Here is a 20,765-nt window from a genome sequence, read left to right on the forward strand (position 1 = left end):
GAGGAAAGCCCTGAACACAGCCCCAGCCCCAGATAGCTCCCCTTCCCAGGGCTTCCTCTGGGACAGCGCCCACCCCCACCCCAAGATGTTTGTATGCCATAAGTACAGTCTCTGAGCCAGGCAACCCACACACACACCCCATATCACACAGCAACCTGATGCTCCTCGGGCCACCTGGTGAGGCAGACCCATGCACTTACTCAACACCTACTGTGTGCAGAGCCCTGAGGCTGAAACCCACAGTCTGGTGGGAGAACTGAGTATGGGACAGGGGCCAGCCCCTCCGGAGCCCTGGCCAGCACTCACCTGCTGCCCTCCCCCATTTCCACTCAGACTGCTGGGGTCTGAGTGGCCTCCCCCCATGGGAAGGGGGCTGCACTCCCCGGGGAACAAAGCCCCTGTCAGACCTGTGCTGGCTGAGCTTCTCGGCTGGAGGAAGCCCTGGGGAGGGGTTTAGAAATGTCCGGGCTCTCTCGTCAAACCTCCCCCAAAAGTATTACCTTCAAGGTCTCCGTGAGCTTGTCAACTCCCTGGGGAGGGGTCTTTGTCCCCTTTCTCAGAGTTAAATCCCGGTGTGTGGCACACAGCCTGGCCCAGAGAAGGGCTCAGTAAATATTTGACAAATCAATAGATGGGTGGCTGCATGTCCTGTCCACCTCGCTGGCTCCGGCACCCTGGCCTCCTCCTGGTGCAGGGACAAGGTCCTCTCCTGCCTGGGGTGGTCCCTCCTGCACCACCGTCCTCGTCAGCCTCCAGTCACTGTTTGCATGTCACCTTCTGGGGTGGCCTCCCAGACGCCCACCCACTCCAGTGTCGCTGGCCCCTGTTTGTTTCCGGCCCAACACTTGCCCAAGGTGTAATTACCCATGTTTGTTCCCGCTCTGGACTCCCTGCGTCTACGCGGAGGGGATTGTGTTCCCACAGGGACCGGCTGGGGGCGGACGCTCAACAGTCTTTATTGGGGTGGAGGAAGCACACACGGTCGGGGTGGGCCCCGGGGAGGGCTGTTTAGGGGCGCGCTGTTTAGCAGTGGCTTTTCACTGGAAACGTCAAGGTCTGGAGGTCATCAGTGAGGCTGGGGGTGACAGCACTGCACTGCCCCCGCCTCCCCCGACCAGAGTTCACGAGATGTGTGACTGAGCCTCTGAGCTTCCAATTCTTCCCAAATAAAGTGGAGACCCAAGTTCCCACCTCCGGGAGTCGTGGAGAGGGTGAGCGCAGAGGCAGGAGGGCGCTCCGCAGGGCCGGCCTCGCGATGCGCGCTCGCGGCCAGGCCCCGGGCTAGCGAAGGCTCTCCAGGCTGCAGGCCCCGCACGAACAAAGGCTGCGGGGGGAGCGGCGGAGGGGCGGCGCCAGCTCTGGCTCGGCCGGCGGGGAGAGGACCCTCGCGCGGGACCGGGTCAGCCGGACCCGCCGCGAATCTGTGTGCGGTAAGGCTGGGGGTCCCCAAGCGAGGCAGAGCGCTGGGGCTGGGAAGGCTTCCTGGAGGTGGGGTTGCAGGCACCGCGCGGCCCCTTTAAGAGCCGGTGCCGGGGTGCGGGGTGAGGGCAGAGGGCGGAGGGCGGCGGCGGCGAGCCCGGCACCCCGCCCCCCGCGGCCGCCGCCTCTCATCTGCACCCAAAGCTGAGCTCCGGTTGACGTCACCTGCCCCCGAGCCGCGCGCGCTGATTGGCTGCAGGTGACGTCAGGGGCTTTTTTTCTCTGGGCATGACCTCATCCCCGCCGGCGGCCCCGCCCTCCGCCCGGGGCCTGTCACTCGCGGCGGAGCGCCGCGGCGGAGCCGGCTCCGCGCCCCCCGCCCGGACGCCGGAGCCCAAGCCCAGCCCCAGCCGGAGCCGCACCGGCCGCGCCCGCCGAGCTGCGGGGTGGGATGCGCGCGGCGAGTGCGCGTGCCCGCCCGCAGTGCGCGCGCCCCGGCCCGAGCGAACGCTCTCCGCGGCGGCCGCGGCGGCGACGGCGGCGACGGCGACGCGGCCCGCACGCTCCCCATTCCTCTGCCCCGGCTGCGCGGGCCCCCGCTGGGCCCATGGGCGACGCAGCCGAGTGGGCGCGCTGAGCGCGGCGCGGGTCCTTGGTGCGCCCCGGAGGCGAGAGTGAGCGAGGTGAGCGGGATCGCCGGCGGGGAGGGGGTTAACCCGCGCGGAGCGTTCGGGGGCTGCGCCCCGCGGGCGTCCAGGAGGAGGGGGCCTGGAGGTGAGCGGCCCGGGCTTGCAGGGACGCCACGGACAGGACGGGGAAGCCCTTCCCCAGCCTTCCGCAGCGCCCAGCGGACCCCAGCCCGGCCGGCACCCCGCCACCGCTTCGCCGCCTTTCTCCTTGCGATTGCTTCTTACCTTAGTCGGGGGAGGGGCATGAATTAAGGACTCAGGAGGGTCATTTGAGATCCATCTGTCCGGACCTCTGCTGGAGCAGGAGACTCCCCGCACACCGGGCAGCCCCCCGTTGGGGCCCAGAATTGGAGAAGGTCGTCCCTGCCGCGGGCGGGTCGGAGATGCGGAGGCCTTGCCATCAGCGTGGAGGGCCTTTGGCCTATGGGAGGATCAGGGAAGGGCTCGCTCGGTGTTCGGTGGGGAGGGGCTGCAGCTCCATCTCCCCTGTCTGCCCAGGCCACCACGGGCACCCCCACCTTGGGGTGCTCAGCTGGCCTCTGCGGAATAAAGACCGTCGCCAGCCTGCTGCAGAGGCAGCCGGAGCGCTGGGGGAGGGGCTGGCACTGCCAGTCTGAGTGTAGCCAGCCTCCCTCGGCCTATCTACCCACCTGAGGGGGGGTACCTAATAGTCTAGCCCGGAGGGGAAGGGGCACCAACGGGCCGAGCCCCTGCTAGTTCATCCCTTCTGGGAGAATTTGCCTCTGGCTTCTGCTGGGGGGAGTTGGGGGCCTGGGAGCTGCCGTGATGGGGGATGTGGGGGGCTGGGGGTTAGAGGAGAGAGATGGCAGGATCTGCAACGTTCTTGTTGTGCCGCTTGGGGTGGGGTGCTGCAGGCCCAGGGGAGCAGTGTTCTTCCTGCTCTAAGTCCCCGCCCCCACCCCTCCACCCCTGTCGGAGTGGAAGCCTGAGGATCCCCGCTCCCCGCGATCTCCCAGGGCAGCCCCGGAATGCATGCAGCATCCAGTGCCTCTGCCCTGCTGGGGAGGACAGGTGTCCTATGCATTCAGTCCTCAGATAGTTAATGAGCCCCAGACAAGGATGGCAGTTCACCTGAAGTCTGGCTGGAATATCTCTTGCTGCCTCAGCCCTTGGGAAGACTCCCGGGCCCCAGGCTGCCTCCTGGAACAGTGAGTCCCATGATCAGAGATGCAGAAAGACGCTCGAAGCCACCCTCCCAGCATCACCTCTCCTGTCAGGCTGAGGCTGACCTCAGGGCCAGAAGTTTCAACCGGACAGAGGGCTCCAGGGGCCATGGGCTGTAGTGGGGGTCAGGGGAGCCAGAGAGCGTCTTGGTTACATCTCTGAGATGTGCAGCTCACAAAGAAAGGAAAGGAGGGGGCCAAACCCACAGCACGACAGATGTGGCTCAGACTCTGACCAGGCCTGCATGGGCTGAGGCCGCTTCTGCCTGGACAGCTCTGGGCAGCGACCAGCAGATGCCCTGGGCTGGCCCAAGGTGTGACGTGGTGGACAGTGACCAGCAGAGGGGCTGGGCTGGGCTGGCCTGGATGTGTAGCATGGGGCCAAGCCCTGCAGATGAGGGAGACTAGGAGACCCACATATTATAGGGTCCTGAGCATGCGCTTTCAAGGGCCCACATGCCAAGCCTTCCCCCCCCCCATGCTCAGCTCAGACCCCTGGGAACCAAGGGGGCAGGACCCCCCCATCCCATCATCTTCCAAGTCCATAGCCTCTGTTTGGACTTACCATGGGCCTCGCCGGGGGAGTGGAGGCCAGCTTGGGTCCTGTTCCACTCACCCCAGGTCGCTGAGAGGGGGAACAAGGGTACGAGTAATCGGTGGTCCTTGCTGCGGATGGATGAGGAGGGTAAGCGAGCTGACCTGGTGGAGCACGCTACCTGCCAGAGGTCACCCCCTAGCAGTCTCTCCGGGTCTCTTAATGTGGCAGTTTCTGCCTCCAGAGGCGCCCTTGGGTCACGATGGGCTGGCCATCTCAGCATCTCAGGTCCCTTGACTGCCAGCTGTTCCCAGAGTCTGCCTGTGTGTGCCAGGCACCACTCCTCCGAGTAAGGGCCACAGCCCCCGTCCTCCCGTGTGCAGCTGACAGTCCTGACAGCCATCTCTGGAGGTAGTGAGTTCCCTGTCACTAGATGCCAAGCAGAAGGTACTTGGTGAGGATGCTCAGTTGTGAGTTCCCTGGTCATGCGAGTGCCGGAACATGAATGTACCTCATGGAGGCCCTGTGAGCTGATGGTGTGAGATTGTGCAGCTGGCACCTGGGATTCGGGTGCCCTGGGATTTGGGGGGATTTGGTGTGCAGAGGGTGAGGACGCGTGAGTCCAATGACCACATGTATGTGCATGCACGTTTGCATGTAACTGCATACAGTGGTGGGGGGATGAAGTGGATTGTGAGAAAGGGGTGAGCACAGGTCTGTGGTTGGTCAGTGTGCACAGTGGTATGTCCCAGCAGGCACAGCATGCGTACAGCACAGGAGCAGGGTGGGCAGGGGTCCTGCCTGTGGACTGGGCGTGCAGCATACCTGGTCTCCTGGGGCAGCGCCCAGCCACCTGCACCCAGGCTCTGGAATAGGAGGTGATAGGTGCTCTGCCCGTCAGTTCCCAGGAATGGTGTCTGGGCTGAGTCTGGGGTGGGTCCATGAAAGTGGGGAGTGCCAAAACCCGCCAATATCTATTTCCACTGTGCCCACCTGGCCTGTTCTAGCCCCACTGACCTGCTCAAGGCTGTCCTTAGCTTCTCTACCCGCCCCCCAGCTCTGCCCAGCTCTGGGTCCTGATCTATCGCATTTTGGGGAAGGGGAGAGGTAAGGGGTCTGCCCCCCAGGAGCTTCAGGTCCAAGGAGGCCCAGTGAGTGAGGATGCACTCTCAGAAGGCCAGCTCAGGGCAAGAGGTCTCCCACAGGAGGGGCTCCGGCCAGACCTCGGCCATTCAGAGAAGGCCTCCAAAGTGTGGGAACCTGTGCAGGTGGTGCTGGTGGTGAGGAGGGTTAGGACCAGCGAGCAGAGGAGAGGGGCCTGGAGGAGTCCATCCACCCAACCCAGCCAGGCTTTGGGCCTCACAGGGCCTGGCTGGGGGTGCTCCCAGGCCCCAGCTACTGGGCACCTGCAGGGGTGGCGAAGGGGTGGAAACAAGTGAGGAGGGGGACCTGCGGTTCTGCAGAGCCAGCCTGTTCTGCTGCTGCTGCCTCAGGAGCAGCGGTTGCCTGGCACCTCTGCTGTTGCCATGGCAATGACGGAGGTGCTAACTGGCTAATGAGTCCCCCTCCGCTGCAAATAGCAGTACTGTACTGGTTAATAGGGCCAAGCTGGGGGGATCCTTGGGAGGCGGGCAGTGACCAGGTACCTGGCCAAGCTGGGCTGCCCGCCCGCTCCAGCCCTGCCCTGGCCCTGCAGGGGCTTGCCCTCCACCCCCCTCCTCTCCAGTCTCAGCCTTGCCTCCTGGCCCTCGCTCCCTTCCCCCTCCAGCCTCGATTTCCATCTGTGGGTGGACACCTCCCTGCCAGGGCTCCTCCTCTCTGGGCAGTTCTAGGACCCAAGGGCAGGTCTCTCTCTTTCCCTCCCTCTCTCCCTCCCTCCGTCCCTCTGCCCTTCCCTCCCTCCCTCCCTCCCTCTCTTTCCCAGCTTCTCCCCTGGTCCCTGTGCTGAGGTTCTATTTGGCTTTTGTCGTTTTAGGTGGGAGGTAATTGCCCCCACCTAACTGATGAGGACACTGAGATGGCCCGGTGTCCCATCCCCCACTCTGTCTCTCAGGGTCCTGGGCCTCTGAGCTGGACTCTTGGTCCCATAACCAAGGGCAGGAGGTTCCTCCCAGGCCTGAAGGAGCCACCTGTGGGAGGGGACCTGGTGGCTGTGGCCTGTCACAGCCTTGATGCGTTCAGGTTAGAGCTCAGAAGCTTCCCAAACGGTTCACAGGGGAGTCAAACCAGCGGTCCCTCAGCAGGCCCTTTGGCTGTTGAGCTTGCCGGGTGTGGCCCTCAGGGGGGCAGCAGCTCCTGCTGCACCCCCCACAATGGAGGAGCCTGGGGAGAGGGTGTCTGGTGAAATCCCAAGGCTGCACCCACTGACCAGGGCGTCCTGGGCACTTCCCTCGCTGCCAGCTCCACAGTCAGCCTACGGCTGCCATGACAGAGGGACACAGCCCAGACCTGCCTTGCACCCACTTCTCTGTGAACTCCACCATCACCCCACCGGCCGGGAGCTCACCTGAAGGGTACAGAAACGGTGGCAGCTGCCACTGTTGTCCTGCGTCGTCCTCACTTTGACACATGACGCGTGTTCTTGCGGTGCCTCTCCCCAGTGCCCTCTGCGTCTGCGGGTTGGAGGCTTGCTGAGGAGGTGCCCTCTCTGTGCCCCCGGGGACATCTGTCTCCCAGCCTCCCTCACCCCCAAGCTGGGTGGGCACGGGCTGGAGGGGGGAACGGAGAGGACGGCCGTCGTACAGGCCTTGGGTTCTGCCCAGTCTCCTTGGTGTGACCTTGAGTGGGTCCCACCCCTTCCCTGAGCCCCAGTTTCCCCATCTTTAAAGCAAACTTGTTATCCTGGGGCTGTGAGGACTAGGTGGGCCTAGAGAAAGGCCAGTCCTAGAAGGAGACAGGAAAGATGGGGCCTGGCAGGAGGGCAGGGGCTGGCAGGGGCTTGGCACCAAACCTGCAGGATGAGGCCTCTGTCCCAGACTCTGCAGTCCATGTCCCATCCACCTCCCACTGTGTGTTCCTCAGCTTGATGGCCCTTAGAGGCCATGCCAAGGGTCCCAGCATTGCTGAGGGTCCCCAATATGGGTCACCCATGTTAACCTTCATGTTTGGGTTGCCCCATGCCACCCCACCCTGGGATCTACCAGCCCTTAGATAATGCCCCCTCAGACCCCATGCCCCCACTGTGCCTGGAGCACCTGGCTGTCACCACCCCCATTCTGTGAGCCTGTGATATACCCGGCAGGAGGTCACTGGCCCCACACCCTTTGTGTGGCAGGTATATGCAGCAGGTGGGTGCTGAGCCTGGCCCGCGGAGCTGGGACAATGGGAGCAGCAGAGGAGCCCCCCACCACTCCTGAGCCCCCCTGCGCTGCCCTGCCCTGGCCTCTGCCTCTGGGAGCCCATCAACTTGTGGAAGAAGCCCCAACCCCCCATCTAACCCGTATGGATTATCAGCTTACAGAGAGATGGGAGATGGAGGGTGTGCTGTGGAAGGGAGGGCTTGGCAGCCGGGGGTCCTGGGTATTGGGAAGAGGTGGAGTCCAGAGAGGGGAGGCAGGGGGGACAGAAGCCAGGGGCGGACTGCAGTGCCCTGGAATGAGTGGGGATCCTCAGGCCTCGTCCTGCCCTCCAGCGCAGTCCAAGCCCTGAGCCCCTTCCCTCTGGCCCCCCACTTGCCTTGCTGCGTGCTGCTAAGAGGCTGGCCCTGTGGCCTGGGCGGCCCGCGCCAGCACCCTGACACTCCTCCAGCTCCATGTGTCACAGACTCCAATGTGCTTACCTGAGCTGTTAGGGGCTTGGCTGGCAGAAGAGCCAGAGGGGTGCTGATTTAACCCGTGAGAGGTAGGGCCCAGAGGTCCTGAGTCCAGGGATCACACACCGGCCCTGCTGAGGTTGGCCCCACCTGGGGAGCTGGCCAGGTACCCGCCCCGGGGAAGTTGCAACGCTGCTCACTGTCCGCCTCTCCCTGCAGGTCTGGCGCCATGCCCGGTCACTCTGAACTCTAGGCCACACCAGGCCATCAGAGCAGCCCCTGCTCACTTCAGGGGACACCCCTCCCCACTGTCCACTGCCCACCATGGCAGGGGACCGGCTGCCCAGGAAGGTGATGGATGCCAAGAAGCTGGCCAGCCTGCTGCGAGGCGGGCACGGGGGGCCGCTGGTCATCGACAGCCGCTCCTTCGTGGAGTACAACCGCGGGCACGTGCTCAGCTCCGTGAACATCTGCTGCTCCAAGCTCGTCAAGCGGCGGCTGCAGCAAGGCAAGGTCACCATCTCGGAGCTCATCCAGCCAGCCGTGCACAGCCAGGTACCGGCTCCCCTACCACTCTGGCCCGGCCCGGCCCGGCCCCAGACTGACCGCCTCCCCACCCGGCCCCATCACCCCCATGGGCCAAGGCTGAGTTCTTCAGCTATGTGCACAGGGGCCCTTGGCCTGGCGAGCCTCCCCTTCTCTGCCCTTGAACCTGAACTGAGCTCCGCAGGGTCAGAATGTTTGCAGCCGTTCCACATCTCAGCCCGCTGTGGGGCAGCACCCACTCCCCCCAGGGTGTCCCTCTGAGGGCTGCACGAGCGTGCCTCCCCAGGGAGGCCCACGCCGACACCCATCACCCAGACACCATTCATCCCTCCCAGAGCCCTCCCACCCTGTCTGGGTCCTCACTTCGCCCCGCATGGGGGTCTCCCCCCACACAAGACTAGACCCTGTCCCCGGGGCCCACACGGAGCCCAGAGAGGGGTGCTGAATGGATGAACGAGGTGTGACCGTGCATAGGACAGAATGGGCTGGGGCACAGGTGGCAGAGGGTAGTGGACCTGGATGGCAGCCCAGCCAGGCACACACTCTGATAGCTGTGAGGACTCAAGAGGACAGGAGGGTGGCCAAGGGGCTTACACTGAGCAGTCCGTGTCCCCAGAACCCAGTTCTGTCCCGTCTGGAGTAACCCGTGATTCCTTCTGTGGTCCCCCCCCAAGAATGTCTCAGGTCACCTACAGTGGACAATGCTGTCCCTGTCCCTAGAAGTCCAGCTGGGGAGGGACCCACTGGGCCAGTGACCTGGGAGGGCAGTGGCACCCCCGGAGGGGGGGACGCATTGTGACATGCCCGGCTGCCTGGAGGCTGTGGGTGGTTCTGTCACAGGAACTGCCCTGTACGGAGCTGGATGTGACAGAACCCAGGAGGGATGGCTGCTTGTTGGGCACCCCCACCCCGCCCAGAATTGGCTTCCGAAGCCTCAATGAGGGGAACCCAGTGATTAATTACCCCCAGCAAGGAGCGCTCCTGCCAGAGCAGATCCCATTGCCTGCCGGTGACACAGTGACATCATCAGGCCTAGCGCTCAGCTGGCATAAGGGCTGAGTGTGCTTGGGGGCGGGACAAGCCGCTCTCGGAGCAAAGCTGCTGAAGTTCTGGCCCCCAGTCCCCGCCCACCCAGCACTGGGAGAGGGGGATGGCAGGTGGAGCCCCAGCTTCCAGCTGCCACCTTCTAAATTGGGGAGCTCGCTGCAGCCCTCAGTTTCCCCATAACTGGCTGAGAGCGGAGGAGAGTCCAGACCCAAAGGCGCTCTGCCCTCAGATCCCCAAAATGTGCGTCCCAGGGACCCCGAGGACACTTTGGCCATCCTGGGGGCCAGCCCAGGCCTCTTGTCTCTGTGGTCACCTGTGTGTGCCTCCTGGGGACCTCGTCATATTCACCTGCCTTTCCTCCACGTGGGCCTGGCCCGCAGTGGATGCCCCTGTGTCCATTCCCTTTACTCCTGTGAGTGTGTATGAGGGTGTGGCTGCACTGGGGACAAGTGTCCCCGTCTGTGCCTGCTCCAAGGGTCTGCTTATGTGGCCATGGGTGTTTGCACCTGTCCAGGTGTGACGTGGGTAACGGGTACCTGCCCTCCCCTTAAGGCAGCAAGACACAGCCCCTTCTGCCCAGCACCTAAGCCCCTGCTCCTCAGCCGGGCTGGGGGCGTCCAGCAGGTGCCCGGTGGGGCGCTGACTTTGCCCTCGTGACCCCCAGGTGGTGGCTGCGGAGCCACAGGCTGTGGTTGTGTATGACCAGAGCACCAGGGATGCCAGCGTGCTGGCCACGGACAGCTTCCTCTCCATCCTGCTTAGCAAGCTGGACGGCTGCTTCGACAGCGTGGCCATCCTCACCGGTGAGCTCCGGGGGGCCCTGTGGCGGCAGGACGTCCTGTCCTCCCTGTCTGTCTCCCCTGCTATGGGCTCGGCTGGGGGGCAGGGACATGGGGGGAGTCAGCATTCTGGATGCACCTCTGTCCTCTCTAAGCCCAGAACCCAGCATCCGCTGGGGTTGTTGGGGGCAAGGGTCTCAGTAGCTCTGGAGTTGTCAGGGCTGCACCATCCCCTCCCCTGGGCCCCCACACTTTAGGACCCCCTCCAACATGGGTCCACCCCCGCCACTAGCAGGTGAAGTGGCGGACAGAAGGAAATCCCCAAATACCACTTGTGGCAGGAGTGGAGGAGGCAAGACGTGGCTCTGCTGAGACTCCCCCCTCCCCCCCACCAGCAACTGTCTGAAGGCTAAGGCACGCCCTCTCGGGACCCCAGTCACATGCGCACACACACAGCATCCACACTGGTTCCCCCTGATCCCTTCCTCCTGTGCAGTGGCTGAGGTGCCTCTGTAGAATACACCTCCCAGAGGTGGCCCAGGACCTGGGGGTGGGTGCAGCTGGCCTGTCCAGAGATACGCAGCCTCCCCGCCTGGGCCCAGGGCCTTTGTGGGTACTACCCTTGCCCTCTGCATTCCAGGGGCTCTGGCCAGCGGGTGGGGTGTGGAGGCCATTAGACTCACTGTCACACAGCCAATGGGATGCCTCTGCTCATTCAGCATGCCTGCCCTGAGTCACTACCATGTGCAGGTACAGGCAGGGTGGTCCATGGGCACCAGGCTGGCCCTCTGGCACTGGCATCTAGTGGGAGCACAGACCTTCAACACAGCTTGTGAGAGAGGCCGTGGGCAGAATCTGCTGACTGCTTTATCTGGGCTGCTCAGGGCAGACTTCTCAGAGGAGGTGCCATATGAGCCCAGTGTGCCAGGTCAGCATGGTACGCAGGGTAGGCATGTTGCCACCCTTTGCACGTGTGCCTGCACGTCTGGAGCTGGGTCTGCGTGGTCAGAGGGTGTCTGTATCTGTGCATGGCTCTGGGAAGCCGGTGGTCAGCATCTATGTGTGTGCGTGTGCGTGGGCCTGTGCACCCCATCTCTGATGGTCCTGAGCTCATCTGGGGGAGGATGTAGGGTTTGTGTCCATGTGGACACAGAAGCCACAGAGTCGCAGACCCTCTAGTTCGACTACCGGCCCTAGGTTCATTTTGTGGGCTGAGTGGGTGGAGAGTGGAGGGGAGAGAGGGCAGAAGTCTGGGCTTTTTGCAGGTGGCCTGGGCACAATAGGACCTCTCCCAGGCCCGGCAGGAAACCCAGGGTACACGTGCACCCTAGCAGGAGTGGGAACCACCAGGCCCTCTGGGAGTCTGAGAAGAGGGTCCCAGTGTGCCCACTGGGCCCAGAGGGATGGGGCCCAGGCTGGGCTGCACCAGGAGGCCTCACCTGGGACCTGGCTGTGTCACCCGGCTTGCTCTTCCCTCTCTAGATGCTCCACCCTGCAGGTTAGAGTATGTGCCCCCATTTCTCTGAGTGCCAAGCCAGGAAGAAGTCATGATTGCCACACACACACACACACACACACACACACACACACATACACACACACATACACACACGAGGAGGGCTGATAGTGACACCAAATCAGGATCCAGACTTGGGGACAGCCTCCTGGCCTTGCCCACAGCTCCCACGCCTGCAGCCCCTGAACTAGTGAGAATGGAAAGGCAAGACTCAGTGGGGAAGAGGGCTGCTGCCCACCCAGAAGGGGGAAGTCCGGACACCGGCACGGGGGTGGGAGTGGGGGGCTCAGCAGAGAGCAGAACTTGCAGATCCATCCCTCTGTTGGGGGGGGGGTCGCTGAGGATGGCACAGCTGGAGGGAGGTTGGCAGAAGCAGGAAAGAACGATGGGGTCAGGCGCGCTGGGGTCCGAGAACCGTCTGCCGTGACCCCTGGCCCCACCCCCACCCAGCCACTCAGCTGTGACGTCCAGCGGGGGGCAGGGATAGGAAAGGGAGCCTGGCCCTTTAAGTGGCAGCGGCCCTCGCCCAGAGCCGGCGGCCGCCCGTGCGCGTCGCTGCGGAATGCGGGCTGGTGATGCCTCCGCTGCTGGACTGGTGCGCACACGAGGCGGGTCGCGCGCGCGTCGCCCTCGGACCCTGGCCGGAGACTGTGGCGGGGAGCAGCCCCAGCACTGAGGGTGGGTGGGAACCCTGCCTGGGGAGGGCAGTGGGGGCGGCCTTTGGGGAGGAGTGCGCAGTGGCAGAAGCGGCGGGTAGGGCGGTGGCCCGCGGGAGTGCCGGCAGGGTGGGCGCGCGTCCGGGGCATGCGCTTTTGTGCGACTCCCGGATTTCATTGTGAGGGACAGGCCATCCGCTGTGCCCTCCCCGACCCGCCAAGCAGAGGGAGCAAGGTTTGTAGGGGGTGGGGGGTTCCACCTGCAGGAAGGTGCCCTTGGGAATGCCCCGGGGGTAGGGGAGCCTTCCCAAGCGCGGGGAGTGCCGGACCTGCAGAGGGTCCAGGCCTGCGGCCCCTGATCTACCCCCATGGGGCCCTCTCTTGTTACCCATCCCCAGGGCCTGGGGTGGCCCTGAAATCACTAAAGAACTGGGGTTCCTTAGTGGACCTGACATCTATAAGGGGTTTGTAGGGGGCACCCCACGCGGCTTGGCTCTGCTCAGGAGGGCCCTAGGGGCCCTACCTAGGAATTGCAGCAAAGGCTGGCAGGTCTGCGCACCTGTGCAGACTTCCCTTTGGGGAAGAGGGAACCCTCCACCCCCACACATGGCCAGGTCACTCTGAACATCCACGGTCCCCAGCTCTGGATGGTGAGGTGAACAGGAGCCGACCCCAGCACCGTGGGAATCTGGGAGCTGTGGTGTCACTGCTGTCACCTGCCTCTCCCTGTAAACCCAGCAGTTTTCTGAGGAAGGAACCACTTCTCCTCCAAGGCTGCTGCCTCCACTCCCCAGTCTGGAGGTTGCCCATCTCCATGACCCCCCCAAAGTCAAGCCTCCATTAGGGGCACAGGGAGAGCACACGGCAGGCATTCTGGTTGGGGGTTGCATGAACTGGCCACTGAACTGGGCCAGGGGTGATGGCTGAGGCCACCAGGGGTCTCTGTCCTTGGGAATCAGCAGATGTCCCTGGCACCGACTGCCTCTGTGGATCAGGGCAGGAAAGAGCTCTCACTGGCCTGCCTCCTCTGGTGGGGTAGGGGCGGCCCTGGCCCAGGTGCCTTCTGGGATGGGCTGGTCCACTGAGGCCGGAAACAGAAGCCTGCAGGGCTGAGGGCAGGGAAGGTGCCATGGGGCTTGTGTGCCTGGAAGTGTGGTCAGCCCCACGGTGCCGCCTGGGAGGCCCACTTCATCCTACCAGGAGCTGGCGGCCATTGGGCATTGCCCAGTTGCTGGTCCAAGTCAGCGGTCACCCAGCCTGGACAGGCTTGAGCAGGTCCGTTCTCAGTGTGTCTTCACGGTCACTTTCTGTGAGCCTCACTACCATGCCTTGTGGCAGGCAGGGCGAGGAACAGGCCAGAGGCGCGACTGGCTCAGCCCGTGGTGGTACACTGAGTCTGCAGTATACCAGGGACGCCCAGTGAGGTCATTCAGCCGACCCATGGCCCAGAACTCAAGTGTGCTGTGTGGGGACGGAGGCAAGGCACGTGCCAGCCACATGCAGGGCACACACCCGCTGCGTGCCCTGGGTGCTCCCAGTGCCCAGCGTGCCCAGCTCTTAGCCCAGCCTCTATTCCTCTGTCTTCTCCTGCTGGTGGAATGGAGCCATAACCGGAGGGCAGATGCCCCTGCAGGCCGTGCCAATTCCAGTGGGTGATGTCATGCCCGGGGGAGGGGGAGGGCCCCCTCAGAAGCTCTTGCCTCCTGGTCCTGGCATCCAAGCCTGGCCTGGGGCTCCCAGCCAGATGAAGGCAGGGAGGTATTGCATCAGCTCAGGGGGAGAGGCAGGAAGGCCCAACCCGGCCCCCAGCCACAGGTATGGAGGGGTTGTGTCATCCACACCCTCAACAGAAGACCCTCCCTGCCATAGGCTTAAAGCCTGACCCAGCCGGGGATGGCCCTGCCATGCTGTGCTGACCCACCCCCTCAGCCCCACATTTATGGGCATCACAGCGGCGTCCTCAGTGGGGCCAGCCCCTAATTAGCCTGAGGAGGAGTGTGGGCGGCAGGGCGCCCTGTGGTGAGAGTGGCCCTCCAGCACCCAGCCTTGAGACCAGCTGCTCAGGCCAGAGGCTCGGCTGCTGGCATCGCATGGGGCTGGGGGCCAGGTTGGGTGTAGCTGGGACACAGCAGTGGTCAGTGCCCTGGGCTGTCGTGCGCCGTCCAGCTGCCCGCCTGACGTGTGTCCTCCACCCCTCCTGCTGCAGGGGGCTTTGCCACCTTCTCCTCCTGCTTCCCCGGCCTCTGTGAGGGCAAGCCTGCTGCCTTGCTGCCCATGAGCCTCTCCCAGCCCTGCCTGCCAGTGCCCAGTGTGGGCCTGACCCGCATCCTGCCTCACCTCTACCTGGGCTCCCAGAAAGATGTCCTCAACAAGGTGTGTGCACAGCTGGGGCTGCAGGGGGTGGGGGGGTCGCTCAGAAGCAGCTCCTGGGCTTGTCTGGGGGAGGGAGGGAGAGGAAGGCTGATGAAGGGGGTGGATGAGCACAGATTAGGGGCACAGGAGGACCGAAGGGGTCCCCCACAGGACCAGAAAGGGGGGGAAGGGGGGGAAGAGCCCGGTAGGGCCTGGCGGAGAAGTAGCTCCCTGCTCCCTCATCGGTGGAGCCCACATGCCACACTGCTGATGTCACTGGGCCCCTGGCCAGCGCTGAAAGAATCCCGTGTTTTAAAAATGGTGATGAGGAAAGAGGGTAAAGCCACCGCCCAGGCAGCCGTAAAATTCCTGGGAGCCTACGGCAGGCTGTGGGCGGGTCCTGCAGAGGCCAGCATCCCTCCCATCCCCACAGGCCTTCGCGTTCTGGCGTGGGAATGGGCGGGGCTCTGGACCCAGCTCCCATTGCAACTTCCTAGGCTCTGGGAGTCAGTCTCCCACCTGGGGAGTGTCTCAGGATTTGCAGACCCTGCCCAGCCGCACCCCCCTGCAACATGTCCTGCTATCCCTCCCTCCAGGATCTGATGACCCAAAACGGAATAAGCTATGTCCTCAATGCCAGCAACTCCTGCCCCAAGCCCGACTTCATCTGCGAGAGCCGCTTCATGCGTATTCCCATCAATGACAACTACTGTGAAAAGCTGCTGCCCTGGCTGGACAAGTCCATCGAGTTCATCGGTGAGGGTGGGGCATCCCTGCTCCCCATTCCGGGGGGAGGGGCAGGAGGAAGGTGCTCAGACTGGGAGGGGCTATTCTCTGAGAAGTAGCAGGGATTGCTGGCATCACGCAGAGTGGGGTCCCCTACCTGCAGCAGGGAAGGGCTGTGTAACCCCAGCGCTCACCTGGTCCCCATGCCCCCCTCCCCCCAGATAAAGCCAAGCTGTCCAGCTGCCAAGTCATTGTCCACTGTCTGGCTGGCATCTCCCGCTCTGCCACCATCGCCATCGCGTACATCATGAAGACCATGGGCATGTCCTCAGATGATGCCTACAGGTATCCCCCCTTCCTTCCTGTGGTGGGACACCACCCCTCCTCTCCCTCCACCCACTAGCAACAGAGCCGCCCAGAGGTCAGGGCCCGTGCCATCAGCCGCCTTTCCTTCCAGGTTCGTGAAGGACCGGCGCCCATCCATTTCACCCAACTTCAACTTCCTGGGCCAGCTGCTGGAGTATGAGCGCAGCCTGAAGGTGCTGGCCGCCCTGCAGGGCGATGGGACACCACGCCCAGGGGTCCCCGAGACACTGCCGGGCCCTGTGGTCCCACTGCTGCCGCTGCCGCCACCTACCTCAGATAGCGCTGCCCCTGGGAGTGCAGCGGCCAAGGCAGCCAGGGAGAGCACGCCGAGCACCAACGGGGAGCCCCCCTCGCCCGCGGCGGCCCCAGCCACCAGCGTGCTGCAGCAGGGCCTGTGCGGTCTGCATCTCTCCTCCGACCGCCTCCAGGACACCAACCGCCTCAAGCGCTCCTTCTCGCTGGACATCAAGTCTGCCTATGCCCCCAGCCGGCAGCCTGAGGACCCCGGGCCCCCTGCTCCCGGTGAGGCTCCCAAGCTCTGCAAGTTGGACAGCCCTACGGCAGGCGTGCTAGGCCTGACCTCGTCCAGCCCCGACAGCCCAGACGGGGCACCTGAGACGCGCCCGCGGCTCCGCCGACGGCCCCGGCCTCCAGCAAGCTCCCCGGCGCGCTCCCCCGCGCATGGCCTCGGCCTGAACTTCGGGGATGCCTCGCGGCAGACTCCACGGCATGGCCTCTCAGCCCTGTCGGCTCCCGGGCTGCCTGGCCCGGGCCAGCCGGCTGGCCCTGGGGGCTGGACGCCGCCGCTCGACTCCCCCGGCACACCATCGCCGGATGGGCTCTGGTGCTTCAGCCCCGAGGGCGCACAGGGCGCGCGCTTTGCGCCCTTCGGCCTGGCAGGCTCTCAGGGCGCAGGCGGCAGCGACCTGCGCCGACGGGAGGCGGCGAGGGCCGAGTCCCGGGACGCGCGGACCAGCTGGCCGGACGAGCCCACCCCGGAGACGCAGTTCAAGCGCCGAAGCTGCCAGATGGAGTTCGAGGAGGGCATGGTGGAGGGGCGCGCACGTGGCGAGGAGCTGGCCGCCCTGGGCAAGCAGGCCAGCTTCTCGGGCAGCGTGGAGGTCATCGAGGTGTCCTGACGGCGGCCGGGATCGGCCCTCCGCGGGGACCTAGCTCCCCGAGCCCTCCGCTGCCCTCTGCTGGGCCGCTAGCAGCCGGGCCCACTATAAATATATATTATATATAATGCAAAGAAAGGTAAATGGTTTTACTGCGATTTTTATCGAGAAGTAAATATTTCGATTTTTTATTTATTGAAGCTGTCCATTCTGGCAATGATTTGGCAACAGTGAGGGCGGTCCTCCAAGCTCTATTTTTAGTCTGGTATTTAAACTGAGACTCGTTTCTAAGCAATATGAGGCCACCTTCAGTCGCAAGCTGGGGTGCCAGGCCTGGGGTCCCCTCCCCACCCCACCCCCAGGAAACACTGCTGACCATTGCAAAGAGGCTGTTGAGCTTTTGTGCACTTTTTACATAAGAAAAAGGGGAAAAAAGGAAAAAAAAACTTTGCCACAAACTGAGCCGCAGAACCTCCCTGCCTGCCCTCCCCCTCAGCCTGCCCTCACCCTCTTCCTTCGCCTCCTTTCTTGGGCCCTGCACCAAAGCCATAGGAGCTGTGGTCTAGCAGTCCTTGCCTGCCCCCTGCCAGCTCCAGGGCGCCATGGACGGCCCCTCACTGCCCATCCCTGCAGGCCTGGGCCTGCTGGGCCCCGAGTGCTCAGAGGGAGGGGGAGGAGAGGGTCGGACTTGGTGAAGAAGCTCGTGAGTGTCAGTGTCAGATGATGTGCGTCCCCAGGGCAGGGATAGAGGTGGCATGCCCCCCACTCCTGCGTGAGCCCCGGGGCCATTTTCACCGGCTCAGCAAGGCTGTTCAGAGGAGGCCGCTTCTGTCTCTGCTCTGCGGGTGCCCCTGAGTACCACCTGCCAGGTGGGGGGAACCCAGGAAGAGAAGTGGGGCCTCAGGATGTCTGGCAGGAGGAGCTGGGCTGGTCAGTGCTGGCTCCACTGGTCAGTGGGCAGATGGGTTTAGGGTCTTGTTGTGGGCTCTTCCCTCACGCACCCCAGACCCCAAGCCAGACTTGGAATTCAGGTATATTCCTGCAGGTTAGGGGGCCGTGCAGAGGGAGGCAGACCCTTATGCTTCCCCGGGGTGGGACCTTTAGTTTTGGGAGAGCCAGCTCCAGGCAGATAAAGACCCCTGATGTGAGCAGATTTTGGTGTCCCCTACGTTTGTCCCCACCCCCACAGGAGCCTGGGGAGAGAAACCCTCTGCACACACACACCTTTCCCTGGGAGCTCTCCCCTCCCAAGTCTCCTAGTACCTTCAAGGTGACATGCCAGTCCCCATCCCCAGGTGGTTTTTGGCCCAAGGAAGCCCGCCCTGGGGTTTGGGCTGGAGAAAAGGCCCAGCTCCTCCCAGCCCCACCCCCACTTGGGTTGGGACCCAAGGCTTTTGGAGGGAGGAGTAGACATCTCTGACCTTCAGATGTCCTAGAGTCTAGAAGAGAAGATGGGCCACCTTGGGAAGAGGCCAGGGGCTTGGCCAGAGGTATGGCCCCTGGCAGGACTGATTCCTCCAGCAGGGTGTGGGAGGTACCTCCCCCTCAGCTGCCCCTCTGGCTGTTTCTACTTGTTCTTTGGACCCATAGCCCTGTGTTCCTGTCATGCCTCCTTTAAGCAGAAGTCCTATTCCTGTTCCCTCTGTCCCCACCCCGTTCCCCAAGAAATAAGCTATCATTGTTGTATTTGCAATCTATGGATTAGAGATTTAAGTATTTATTATTGGTTAATTATTATTATTGATTATGTAAATTTGCCTCCTGTTTGTCTATTGCGTTGGGTTTCTGGGTGACTCTGGGTGTGGAGGATGCACTGGTCCCCCCCTCCACACTCCCACCCCACATGCTGTCCAGGAGACAGTGGTCTGGGGCCACTGGTTGGGCCCCAGAAGTCTGGCGGCTGGTCCCATGGCCCGTCCTTCCCTCCCTCGCCCTTTCTCCAAGGCTGCCACAGCTCTCACAGCCTCTGTTCTGGGGGGGAGGTGTGGGGGCTCTTGCTCTTGAAGCACTGACCACCCCAAAGTGAGCAGCTGCCACTCAGGAGAAGGTACCCCTTTTATGCTGGGGGGGCAGGCACGAGGCACGAGGCCCTCTCTGGTCATTTCCACCCACTGTCCTGGGCCTGGAGGGGCAGGGCCTCAGTCCTTCCCAAGTCCCCATGGGCCCTGCACCCTCCTGCCCCACTCAGTGCCCTAGCATTGGGTGGCCCCAGTATGGACCCAGCCCCTCCTATTATTTGCTGGAAAGTCCAGTGGAGACGTGGCAGGTCTCCCGTAGAGCTCCGAGATTGGGCCACCCGGTGGCCCTGCCTCAGACACCTCTGCCCAGCGCGCGGCCACACCTTCTGCTCCTGTCCTGTCCCCTTCTTTTGTATTTGGAAAAAATGTGTTGTAATAAATCCTGAGATGGATGTTTTCTCCACGCCTCTGGCTGCCTCTTTATTCAGGCTGCGGGTGGGAGGGTGGGGGGTGGTCCTTGACCTGGAGTCCAGGAGGCTGGGTGTTGGGCCTGGAAAGCCGGACTGTCCCTAACCCACTGCCCCTAACCCAGAGGGCAGAGGGCAGGTCAGGCAGGGTGGGGAGTGGTGCTGGAGGAGGGTCCGGCAGATGTGGTGGGGAGCAGCGCACAGGGCCTCACCTGCGCCCAGGTGTGGAATACCCTTTCAGGTGTAGGGTGCTAGTGAAATGTAAGTAACATAGAACTGTGTGAAATAAAGACTCAGTTTTGCCCCTGAACTCCCACCCGTCCCGCTCCCCAGGAATAACCCCTGGGAATAGTTCGATGCTTCCCTGCAGACCATGTGCATATGTATGAGTGTGCATGTGTGTGCATGCATGCATGTGTGTCTATATGTGTGCTACACGTGCACGTGTGCACGTGTATGTGTGCATGTGCGTGCATGTGTTGCACATGTGTGTGCACGTGCACGAGTGCACATGTATGTGCATTTGTGGGAACCCACATGCACATACTACACTTCTTTTCATCAAAAACGGGGGTCTGGCTGTATGGAGTGCCTGCAACTAGCGTACACGTACTTTGTAAACTACCTATTGAACACGTTCACACGGTATGAGGGCAAGGCCTCCGGTGTCTCCCGCCCCTTTGTCCCCAGCACTGGGTTCCTGTCCTGCAAGGCAGCCCCTGTCAGTCTGCAGACCTCCCTCCCTCACTGCCTGGGTTGCTTTGGGTGGTGCAGCTGCAGACAAGACAGCTGAGAGACAGAAACAGAGACAGAGTACAGTCATTTGTGCAGTGCTCTCACAGGACAGGCTTGCAGGCAGGACTCTGGGTCGGGTCACTCCAGCTGGCCTGGCCATTAACCGTAGCACAACTCCTGTGCGCTGAGCACCCACTGTGTGCCAGGCACCACTCCAGGTGTTTCCCAGGAATTTCTCTCCCACAGCATCCAGGAAGCTGGCTCCATACATGTCAGTGCCCTTGGCCTCACAGGTCACCAGGCCTCTCAGCGGGGGGTGGGACCTCGGAGGTGTGGCCTGCTTACTCTAGGACCCTTCCCACTTTCCAAACAGGCAGATAGCCCACCAGTGACAGCCAGGCCTGTGTGTGCGTGTGTATATGAGTACACACACATGCTTGTGAGCATACACACGTGGGGGGGCTGTGGGAGGAGGGGGGGCTCCTTGACTCCCGCATCCTTGAGTCCTCAGAGAGACAGAAAGCTACAAGCATGGGCTGTCCCTCCAGCAAGGATATTTTTAGCTCAAGCACATCTATTTATAACTGGCAGCGCCTTGGAGTCAATGAAAGGAGGGCTGGAGAAAAACTGGTGGTTGTCTCAGGCAGCATGGTGGCACTCTCGCCACCCCTAATACTCAGGAGCACCTGTGGCTGTGGGAGGTAGGGTGACCAGCTGGGACACGAGGCAGTGTAAGACTCTGAATGGGTGGGGGTGGGGGAGCCGTTGACTAAGTTGACCAGCCTCCTAGAGGTCAACTTGCAAGGGCTGAGCAAAGCAGGGAGTGAGGCAAGACTTGGACACTCGTGGGCTGGCCTCCACCTGCTCTGACCACACGCTGTCTGGTATCCACGACACTGAGTCTCCTACATGCTGGGCACC

At 63.0% G+C, this 20,765-nt stretch overlaps 1 protein-coding gene and 1 pseudogene across 4 annotated transcripts in view; one reads left to right on the forward strand and one right to left on the reverse strand.

Annotated features, from left to right (window-relative positions):
• Window positions 1-1,611, reverse strand: part of LOC109436288 (uncharacterized) — a 72,649-nt pseudogene extending 71,038 nt beyond the window's left edge. The window contains exon 1 of the transcript XR_002136079.3: window positions 501-1,611. The product of XR_002136079.3 is annotated as an uncharacterized LOC109436288 (transcript). The remainder of the gene's footprint in view (window positions 1-500) is intronic.
• DUSP8 (dual specificity phosphatase 8) lies at window positions 1,299-19,101 on the forward strand. 3 transcript variants are annotated; one of them, XM_074336950.2, is made up of 7 exons: window positions 1,299-1,430; window positions 7,798-8,133; window positions 9,836-9,974; window positions 14,329-14,495; window positions 15,071-15,230; window positions 15,422-15,545; window positions 15,658-19,101. In XM_074336950.2, exons 2-7 carry the CDS (start codon window positions 7,903-7,905, stop codon window positions 16,703-16,705), a joined length of 1,869 nt encoding a protein of 622 aa, XP_074193051.2. In that variant the 5' UTR covers window positions 1,299-1,430; window positions 7,798-7,902; the 3' UTR covers window positions 16,706-19,101. The 3 variants fall into 3 exon arrangements, with proteins under 3 accessions (XP_074193051.2, XP_019570331.3, XP_074193052.2); XM_019714772.3 differs by lacking the exon at window positions 1,299-1,430 and adding an exon at window positions 1,782-2,102; XM_074336951.2 differs by lacking the exons at window positions 1,299-1,430; window positions 7,798-8,133; window positions 9,836-9,974 and adding an exon at window positions 11,816-12,144.
• Window positions 19,102-20,765: the final 1,664 nt, after the last annotated feature.

This window comes from Rhinolophus sinicus, chromosome 14, assembly GCF_057876585.1.
Source record: "Rhinolophus sinicus isolate RSI-liver-muscle chromosome 14, RSI-T2T, whole genome shotgun sequence".
Classification (NCBI taxonomy): domain Eukaryota; kingdom Metazoa; phylum Chordata; class Mammalia; order Chiroptera; family Rhinolophidae; genus Rhinolophus; species Rhinolophus sinicus.